Here is a 10,077-nt window from a genome sequence, read left to right as displayed (position 1 = left end):
TCAAAGGGAGAAGAATATATGTACACTCCCAGTTGGGTATAGAAATCTTTCTTACACAATAAGGAAATAGAAAGAGAAAAAGATAAGTGATATAGGGCTGGGGGGGGGTAATAAAAGGGAGGGAGGGCAGATTAAGGCAGGCAGAGGTCAGAAGCAAAATAGCATTTTGAGGAAAAGAGAGGATAAAAAGAAGAAAATGGGGTGGAGGGGAAAACACAGTTAGTAATCCTAACTGTAAATGTGAATGGGATGAGCCCACCCATAAAATGGAGGCAAGTAGCAGTATGGATGAGAATCCAGAATCCAGGAATGTTTACAAGAGACATGCTTGAAACAGAAGGACGCCCAGAGGATTACAGAGCAGGGTTGGATATACTGGACATCAAACCTTATTATAAAGTAATCGTCAAAACAATCTGGTACTGCAGTAACAGCAATATTGTAGGGCGATCAGCTGTGGAAGACTTTGCTTCTCTCATCGAGACAACAATCTGGGACAATTCTGAGGGACTCGAGACAAAGAATCCTCTCCACCTCCGGAGAAAGAACTGTAGGAGCTGGAACACAGATCTAAGTATATGATTTTCCACTCTTATTTGGGTTTTTACTTGGGACCTTTGATATTATGTGAGTATTCTCTTACAACAGTGGACAATATAGAGATATATTTTGCAGGATAATACATATGTAACCCAGACCAAAATGCTTACCATCCCTGGGAGAGGGGAGGCAAAGGAGGGAGGGAGGCACTTTGGATCTTGTACTTCAGAAAACATATGTGGAGGGGGCAGCTGGGTAGTTCAGTGGACGGAGAGTCAGGCTAGAGACGGGAGGTCCTGGGTTCAAATCTGGTCTCAGACACTTCCCAGCTGTGTGACCCTGGGCAAGTCACTTGACCCCCATGGCCCACCCTTACAATTCTTCTACCTAGATGCCAATGCACAGAAGTTAAGGGTTTAAAAAAAAAGAAAGAAAATAAAGGGATGTCTCTCATTTGGGGAATGGCTGAACAAATTTTTTCTGTGAATTTCACCATTCAACATCCCCCATTGCCCTTCTTCCCATCACTGGAAGTTGTCAGCAGCCTGTAGATGAGAGTTGGCTAGAGATGGGAATAAGCTCTGGGAGGTCTTTGATGGCCCCTGAGATTCTGGGGTTCTGTGAAAGTCCTTGTGGAAGGGCCCAGCCCCTACATCACAGAAGGGTCTCCATGGAAACAACCAAGCCCCTCCATGGAATGTAGAGCCCATAAATCCCTTGGAGGAGCTGAAGTGAGGGGAAAAGAGGTGTCTGGGAGGGCAGGGAGGGCAAAGAGGACTTAGAGGGCCAGGTCTGGAGGGGCCCAAGTGAAACCCATGTCACTATTGTGTCTGATCCAGGGTTCCGGTCCAAGATGAATTACTTGACTCTTCCAGAGACCTCGTCGGATACTAAGGGTAGTTCCTCTGAGAAGCAACAAGTTAGAGCGTCCTCCTCTGTCCAGGGCAGATCTGCCTATGGCAAGCACCTCTCCGTGGGGACTCGGCTGTCTCGTACCTCCTATGGCACCAGCAGCCTTAAAAGTAAAAGCTCTAAAGGGAGTAAGGGGAGTGGCGGCTCCGTGGAAGCAGGCTGGGATCAAGACCATGAGAAGAAATCCAAACATAAAAGTAAGACAACCTCCTCACGGTTCCGAGACCCGACAAGTCCTGACCTAAAACCCTGGCGAGTACCTGGTTCCAGGCCAGTCCCTGCCCACTCCTCGGAGGCCTGCTGGGCCTCTGGCTGAGTCAGGGAACACGTGCCACGGTCCCTTGAGCGCCATCCCAGGCCATGCCATGTGGCCAAGGGCACAGCTGTGGCTAACCCCAGACACGGATCAGCCTTGGCCAGGCCTCTGGCTTCCTGCTTTCTGGCCTGAGGCCTCGGGCAACACTCAGCACAGCTGAAGCCTGGGGGGTCTCTGTTCCTGTTCCCTCAAAGAGGAGGGGAAGGGAGACCAGGCCAGCGAGGCAGACACCCCAAGGAGTCCCAGCCTCCCATTCTCTTACTCGCCCTCCTGGTAGCTCACTCATCTCCCCAGTCCGGCTCCTCCAAGCAGGCTGAGGGAGCCCCAGAGCAGAGGTTGTCGGCTTATCTTCTCTTCTGTCTGATTAAGGGGGGACCCGTCGAGCTGCCCCCCAGATTGCCAGCTGTGATTCTGAGAGGGGGAGAGAAGTGGGGGGCCTCCTGCTGCTGGGCCCCCATCCTGCTGTGACTTATCCTGCCTCTCTCACTGGGGCAGAGCCAGCCCCAACACTGGACATCCTACCTGGGGTGAGGGACGCTGGCACCATTCCTGCCCACCCCTGACCCAGGCTCTTTCCTAACTCCTTGTAGCCAAATTCCAGCGGGGTCAGAAGAAGCACATGACTAAAGGAGATTTAATGAAAAAATTCTGTACTGAAGTACGTAAAATTTGTGTCCGTATCCAAGATATGCTCTTAGTCCTCATCAAAAGCAATTCCTTTGAGTCCTTCATCTTCATCGTGGTCTGTCTTAACACTTTGTTGCTGGTGATCCAGACTTTTGCCGAGGTGGAGGTCTGGGGAGGTAAGAACCCCTGGGAAGGGGCTGCAGAACCCCAACAGCCCAGGGATGGCCGGGGGGCTGGGGGGGTGTCCTGGGCCCAGTAAGGTCAGAGCTGCTCCTGGAGGCCACTGGAGAGGACCAAGATTCTGCATGGAGGAAGAGAGCAGGGCCAGGCCCGGGGTGGGAGGGTCCTGCAGGCCCTCTGGGACAGGGCAGGGATGGCTTCTCTGAGCTCTCCAAGCTGCCAGGGAAGCCACAGTTCTCAGCGTGTCTCCCAGTGACTCTGGATCCAGCTGAGGAAAGAGAGGGAGAAATGGCCGCCTGACAAATGGGTCAGGAGATGAGAGTAAGGGGGGATTCCCAAGCCTGAACCCCTCTCTCTCCTCCTCACCTCTGCCTCCTGGCTTCCTTTAAGCCACAGCAGAAGTCCTGCTTAACTACCAAGAAGCCTCCTCTGATCACCCTCAAGGAGCATGTCTGCACTCTGAGCTTCTCCCCAACTTCTTCTGCCTCCATCTTGTCTCTGCAGAGTTGTCTGCATATTCTCTCCCTCCTTAGATTGGAAGCTCCTTGAAGGCAGAGATGGCTTTTTTCCTTTTTTAAATGTATCTTTTATCCACAGTGGGCAGCTTAGAGTGCTAGGCTTGAAGTCAGGAAAACACATTTTCCTGAGTTCAAATCTGGCCTCAGATACTTACTTACATAAGCTGTGTGACCCTGGGCAAGTCACTTAACCCTCTTGGCCTCAGCTCCTCAACTGTAAAATAAGCTGGAGAAGGAGAGGGCAAACCATTCCAGTATCTTTGCCAAGGAATCCCCAAATGGGATCAGGAAGAGTGGGACGAGACTGAAACGACTGAACAGCAAAAAATATCCTTGGTGCTTAGCATAGCACTGGACACACAGTAGGTGTCAAATTAATGCTTGGGACTGATGCTCTGCCTGAAATGACTCATAGGAATCCCAGAATTTGGGGGCAAGCTGGGAGCTTGGAGATCACTGACTCCAACCTCCTCCTTTTGCAGCCAGGGAAACTGAGAACTGCAGAGGTCAAGAGACTTTGCTGAATGGGTAGATGTCTAGAAGACTAGCTTTGAGTCCCACCTCGGGTACTGTGATGATGGTGGGCAAGTCACTTACCCTCTCTGAGCCAGTTTCCTCCTCTGTGAAAGGACAACAGTGACTGTAGGGATGCCACCAAGAAGATGAAGTCAGAGAGCAGATAGCAAGTTCTTTGCTGGTCCCTGTATCTAAGACCTCAGGAGGTTCAAAGCTTGGCCCAACCCACAAGACCCTCCCCCAGGGCAGAAACAACAGGATATGGGGCCCCTGGGTCAGCAGACCTCCTAGAACCTCGTTGTTCTGACACAGTAAGCTCTCCCCGACTTGTAACAGACTCAGCTTTTCCTCTACACAGTCAGGGTCAATTTAGGAATGCCAACCTCAGAGGCAGGTTGGTGGCGGCATTTAGCCAAGCTGTCTTATGCTCCCACATCTCAACCACTCTGACACCCTGATCATAGTAACATGGAAAAGATTTTAGGCATCGAAATGGATGGATAGGTGTATGCATGGATGGATGGATGGGTGGGTGGATAGATGAATGAATGGATGGATGGACAGATGGATGGGTGGATGCATGGATGAACCAATGGATGGGTGGATGGATGGATGGATGGATGGATGGATAGATATATGGATAGATGGATGCATGGATGGACCAATGGATGGGTGAATGAATGGATGGATACATAGATGGATGGATGAATGGATGGATGGATGGATGAATGGATGGATGAATGGATATATAGATGGATGGATGGATGGATGCATGGATGCCTAGATGCATGGATGGATGATGCATGGATGGATAGATATATAGATGGATGGATGCATGGATGGATAGATATATAGATGGATGAATGGATGGATGGAGGGATGGATGGATGGATAGACGGATGGATGGGTGAATGGATGGATGGATACATGGATGGATGGATGGATGGATGGATGGATGGATGGATGGATAGGTGGGAGGGTAGATGGATAGATGGATGGATGGATGGATGGATGGATGGATGGATGGATAGGTGGGTGGATGGATGGATGGACCAGTGGATGGATGGATACATGGATGGATGGATAGATGGATGGATGGATGGATGGATGGACAGAAGGATGGATGGATGGGTAGGGGGATGGATAGGTGGATGGATGGATGGATGGGTGGGTGGATGGGTGAATGCATGGATGGATGGATGGATGGATGGATGGATGGATGGATGGATACATAGATGGATACATAGATGGATGGACGGAAGGATGGATGGGTGAATGGATGGATGGATGTATGAATGGATGGATGGATATATAGATGGATGGATGAATGGATGGATGGATGGACAGATGGGTGGGTGAACCAATGGTTGGGTGAATGGATGGATGGATATATAGATGGAAGGATGGATGGATAGATGGATGGATGGATGGATGGATGGATGGATGAGTGGGTGGATGGATGGATGAACCAACTGATGGATGAATGGATGGGTGGGTGGATGGGTGAATGCATGGATGGATGGATGGATGGATGGGTGGGTGGGTGGGTGGATAGGTGGACAGATGGATTGATGGATAGATGGATGGATGGATGGATGCATGGATGGATGGATGGATGGATGGATGCATGGATGGATGGATGGATGAAGGGTGGATGCATGGATGGGATTCACAAATGCAAGTTTGATGGAGCAGAAGACTATGACCCTGGAATCTCTCTAGGATAAAAGGAGACTAGGGAAACTTGGGAGAAAAAGAGAGAAACTTCAGTCTACTGATGTCCTGAAGGAAGAGCATGTTGACCACTAAGTCATCCTACTGCATGTGCCATTTTGGATTTCATATCCAAGAGGGGGAAATAACTCTTAGAGGCAGCTTCTCCAGGAAAGACTATTCCTTTCGGTTCCTGAGAACACAAGGTTATTGGGAATCTTACCTGAGGGCAGAGGGGGGAAGAGTGCAGGCAGGTGGGGAGGGAGACTTCAGCAGTAAACTGGAGCCTATAGGGAAACTGTGGCATCTGGCCTTCCCACAGAATGGTACTTCACAGCTTTGGACTCCATCTTCCTCTGCATCTACTTTATGGAATCTTTTATAAAGATCCTGGTCCTGGGAACTGGATACTTTCATAGCTGGGACAACCTAGGTGGGTAGGGTTGGGGACTTGGCCTGGATGGGGAGGGGTGGGGTGACTGAGATTGGGAACAGGATGGGACCAAGTCAGAGAGGGACTGGGCATGGAGGAGTGGGAATGATGAATTGGCATGTCTTCCGGGCTTGGTCTTCCAGTTGGGGAAAGGGGATTGGAATGGAATGGGTGTTTTTCACCCCCAGGGTGGGAGCACCTTGTGGATATGGGCTCCAGACTTAGGGAAAGGAGGCTCTGCTGCTGTTACTCAGAAGCTATGTGGGTTCTGGAGGGTCCTGGGTTCAAAACTCAGCTTTGGTGCTTACTACTCATGTGACCTTGGCCTCATTTTTTGTCATCTTTAAGGAAGTAAGACTAGAGGCCCGTTGAAGCTCCTCCCAACTTTAGAGCTAGGTTTCTAGGGATGTTGGACATAGGGAGAACACAATCTTTGTTATAAAGATGCAAAGTGCACATGATATATAAATGGTGGTCATTATCATTATCCACCTTAGAGGGCTACTAGGAGGAAGGGGCTTTTCTGATAGAGACACAGTGGCTTAGTGGTGAGAATATGGAATCCCTAAGTAAGGAAGACCTGGGTTCAAATCCTTCCACTAGCAATGACTTGGCTATGAAACCCCAGGCAAGTCATTTCCCCACTACCCCTCAGTTTCCTCATGTGTAGAAGGGGCATAAGAATGGCTGCAGTCCCTCCCTCCCTCCCAGTCTGGATTTGAGAATCAAGGGAGAGAACTGGGGTGGGTGCTTGGCCAGCCTCAAAGAGGCAGAGAACTTGTGGTCAGCTCTGCTAAGTGGCTGGAACCTCTCAGGCTGGGCTCCTGAGATGGGCACTGTGGCCCCTGCCCCCCAGACTTTTTCATCATGATCATGGCCCTGTTGGACTTCGTGCTCAAGCAGATCTACTTCTCCTCTGCCCAGAAAATGACCCAAAGCAAAACTGTCTTCCGAGTTCTGAAGATCTTTAAAGGCCTTCGATCCCTGAGGGCCATCAGGGTGATGCGGAAACTCAAGTGAGGTCCAGCTGGGCCCTGGGCTGCTCACAGACCCAGGATGGGCCAGCATCTCCTGGGCAAGCAGGGAGGGACACACTGGGTAGCCTTGTGGAAAGAGTCCTGGCTTTGGAAACACAGACCTTGCTGCTAGGATATTTTCTGGGTGGAAGTAGACAAGTCCCTTACCCTCTCTGGAGGCCTCAGTTTCTTCCCCTGTAAAATGTGGGGTGGGGGAGGCATTGAGTGACAGTGGATAGAGTGCTCAACTTGGAGTCAGGAACACCTGGGTTCAGCTCCCATCTCAGGCACTTATTAGCTGGACCTTGGGCAAGTCATTTCCCTCTGGATTTCCATTTCCTAATCTAAGAAGGGAAGGGAATTTGATGACCCTTCATGTCTCTTCTAGATTCCAATCTCTGATTTTATTCCTGAATGACCTCCAAGTGCCTCTGTTTCTCCATCTGTCAAATGAAAGGGTTGGACAAGAAGATGTCTAGGCTGCTTCCCCACTCTCAGTCTAGGGTGCTATGAATTCCAGGTCATCAGGTCCTGTTCTGAGGTTCCTTCCAGCCTTCCCACTGGATTTCCTATTAGTTCTGATATTCTCTGTCCAGTGCTCTAAGGAGTCTTCCTGCTCTGACTTTCTGTTTGCCCTGAAGTCCTGACCAATCCTAAAAGTCGTTGAAGTCCAAGGTCCCAGCCAGAGGCTCATCAGGGGCCAGATTCCAGCTTCCTGATCCCCGGTCCTGCATGGTGTCCCAGCACTGGCTCCAAGGGCTGCTCCTTAGCTGCAGTCTTTTCCCTTAGAAAACTTGCCTGGTCCTTTGACCCTCTTGTCTGACTCTCCCTCTGCTTTCAGGTTCCTCACCAGCCTCAAGGGGGTGGCCGAGACTCTGGCCAGATCAGCATCATCCATCGCAGCCATCCTTGTCCTGATGTTCACCTGCCTTTGTATCTGGCCAAGAAGGGGATTGGAGGAGGCTGGGAATTGGGGGACTGGGGAGGAGCTAGACAGGCAGGGAGGAGGCTAGTAGGACTGGGATGGTGGGGACTGGGTTAAAGCTAGAGGCCCCTTGGGCAGCATTGCAAGGGTCCCTGGGGCCTCCTTAGCATCCCAGTCTTCTTCTCTGTGATGCTCCGAGCCCTGTTCCATGAGGAAGATCCGAAGCATTTTGGGAACATCTTTATCACCATCTTCACCCTCTTTACCATGCTCACCCTGGATGACTGGTCCATGACCTTCTTGGACAAACGAACAACAAGTAAAGAATCAACCTGAACCCTGGGAGGACCTGCATGGCTGGATGTTTTCTGTAGATTGGTCTTGGGAGCTTTGGATCAGAGCCATGAATAACTAGGGTGGACCAATGGGACTTTGGCCCAGAGTGCAAAATTCAGAGGGTGCTAATGCAAAACCCCAATAACATAGCATCTAATTGGGAAGAAAATTTAAGATAGGAAGCTCCAAGATGGGCATTTCTTCACGTCCCATTGTTTCCTCACCCCTTAGCTGTACCCCAGGCCTGGTTTGTGATTCTTGCTAAGAGTGCAAAGCTAGGGTTTTTTCTCCCCAGGTTCCTGGTATATCATTCCCATCCTCATGATCTACATTGTCATACAATACTTGATTTTCCTCAAGTGAGCATCCAAGCCCTCCCTCTCCCTCCCACCCTGAGGCACCCCAGCTCCCCTCTCTCCTCCCCTGTTTACCCTTGGGCTTCCCAAATCCTATTTTTCCTTTCCTCAAACCCAAGGTCCACAGGACCTGACACTCTCCTCAGAAAAGCCCCAGCTCATCCCTACTTTGCCCACAAACCCTTCAGGGGAGCCCCTGCCCCTTTCTGGGTCTGTTGCCCTCCCCTCCCAGGCCCTGACTCAGATCCCAGGGTCTCAGGCCCCACCCTCCATTGTCTTGTAGCCTAGTGATAGCAGTGCTGGTGGACAACTTCCAAATTGTCCTTCGTCACAACCAGGAAAAGGCAAAAGAGCAGGTACTTGGGATTGGTGGGGAAGGAGAAGGGAGAAAGGGTGTATCTACCTGCTAGGTGCTGTGCCCAGGGCGGGTGAGCCAGGTGGGACAGGAGCAGCTCCCTGCTTGCTTTCTTAGCCTGGGCTTCATCCTCCAGAAGGTCAGAAGGGTCTGGTTGTCTCTAGAAGGCCTTGAGCAGGCAGAGTGGACACACACGCGCACCCCAACATTCACTCTTACATTCCCCAAGAATGCCATCCGTCTCCCAGAGCTGTAGCTACCCAGAGGGCTTGTGCCAAAGCTGGGGGACACACGCGTCCCTCAGGAACCAGGGCCCCCATAGGATCTCCGAGTTCGAGAATCAAGGGCCAGGGAGCCTCTGGGCTTGAGGTCTGCCGCTCCCAGGTGGGGCTCACATAGCTAAACGTTTCTTTCTCCACGTGGGCATCTTCTCACCATTGGAGTGGGGCATGGTGGGTCTTGGGAAGCTGTGAAGCCTCTTGGCCTGCCCTTAACCACCACAACAGAGGGTCAGAGATGGGTGATAACTGCAACGTCCTGGCCCCTGTCTTCTGCCCGCACCCACCAATTAATTTACTTAATTAAATTAATAATAAATTTAATTACTTAATAATTAATTTATTTAATGAATTCACTTAACCCCAGTTGCCTACCCCTTAGCACTCTTCTGCCCTAGAATCAAGACAGAAAGTAAGAGTTTATCTCTTAAAACAAAAAGACCACATCTGGTCAGGGTGGGGATAGATGAGGCTGTCTCTTGGGGGTGTCCAGGGAGGAAAGAATTAACTTCTCTCTCCCGACTCACTTTCTAGAAAGTAGCCCGGATGCAGGAGAAGCTTCTGGACGAGTCTCTGACGCACCTTGATAAAGGTAGCCATGCCCCTGCCCGCCCCCCCCAGCTAATGGGCCACATTTTACCTTTCAGAGGGAGACACCTGAGAGGGTCTGGGCGTGCCTGGTCCGAGCTTTGTCCCCAGGCTGGAATCCCCTCCCCGAGCGCCCTGGCTGGCCTGGCTCCATCGCCCTCTGCTCAAATACCGCTCAGTGATGAGGAACTCCCTGCCATGCCTGCCCATCCTCCCACCTTCTCCTTTTTCTCTCTCCTCAGAGGTGGAAGAACAGAAGAGTGATATCTCTTTACAAATGGATATTATTGAGAAAAAATACGGACACTTTACTCCCTCGTAAGGGGCAGCCCCTGGCAGGGAGGGTGAGGGGGGGCCTGGAGACCCGGCGGGGAATCGGGGGGCGTCAGTGGAGCAGCGGGCCAGAAGAGAAAGGGGGGGGGAGGCCCCTGGAGAGAGGCCCCTGAGCCCTCCACAGTGGGGCCAGTG

The 10,077-nt window shown here is 51.2% G+C and overlaps 1 protein-coding gene across 1 annotated transcript; it reads left to right on the top strand.

The window, feature by feature from the left end:
* The first annotated feature begins 1,393 nt into the window (after positions 1-1,393).
* Positions 1,394-9,931, top strand: LOC123252798 (cation channel sperm-associated protein 1-like). The gene is made up of 10 exons (XM_044682041.1): positions 1,394-1,649; positions 2,359-2,571; positions 5,645-5,755; positions 6,612-6,771; positions 7,613-7,704; positions 7,872-8,015; positions 8,328-8,391; positions 8,672-8,744; positions 9,556-9,613; positions 9,852-9,931. The coding sequence occupies exons 1-10, from the start codon at positions 1,394-1,396 to the stop codon at positions 9,929-9,931; spliced, it is 1,251 nt and encodes a 416-aa protein (XP_044537976.1).
* Positions 9,932-10,077: the final 146 nt, after the last annotated feature.

Source organism: Gracilinanus agilis, chromosome 6 (assembly GCF_016433145.1).
Source record: "Gracilinanus agilis isolate LMUSP501 chromosome 6, AgileGrace, whole genome shotgun sequence".
In the NCBI taxonomy this organism is placed as follows: Eukaryota; Metazoa; Chordata; class Mammalia; order Didelphimorphia; family Didelphidae; genus Gracilinanus; species Gracilinanus agilis.
Note: the sequence above shows the minus strand (reverse complement) of the source record. Positions and strands in the feature narration are given on the sequence as shown.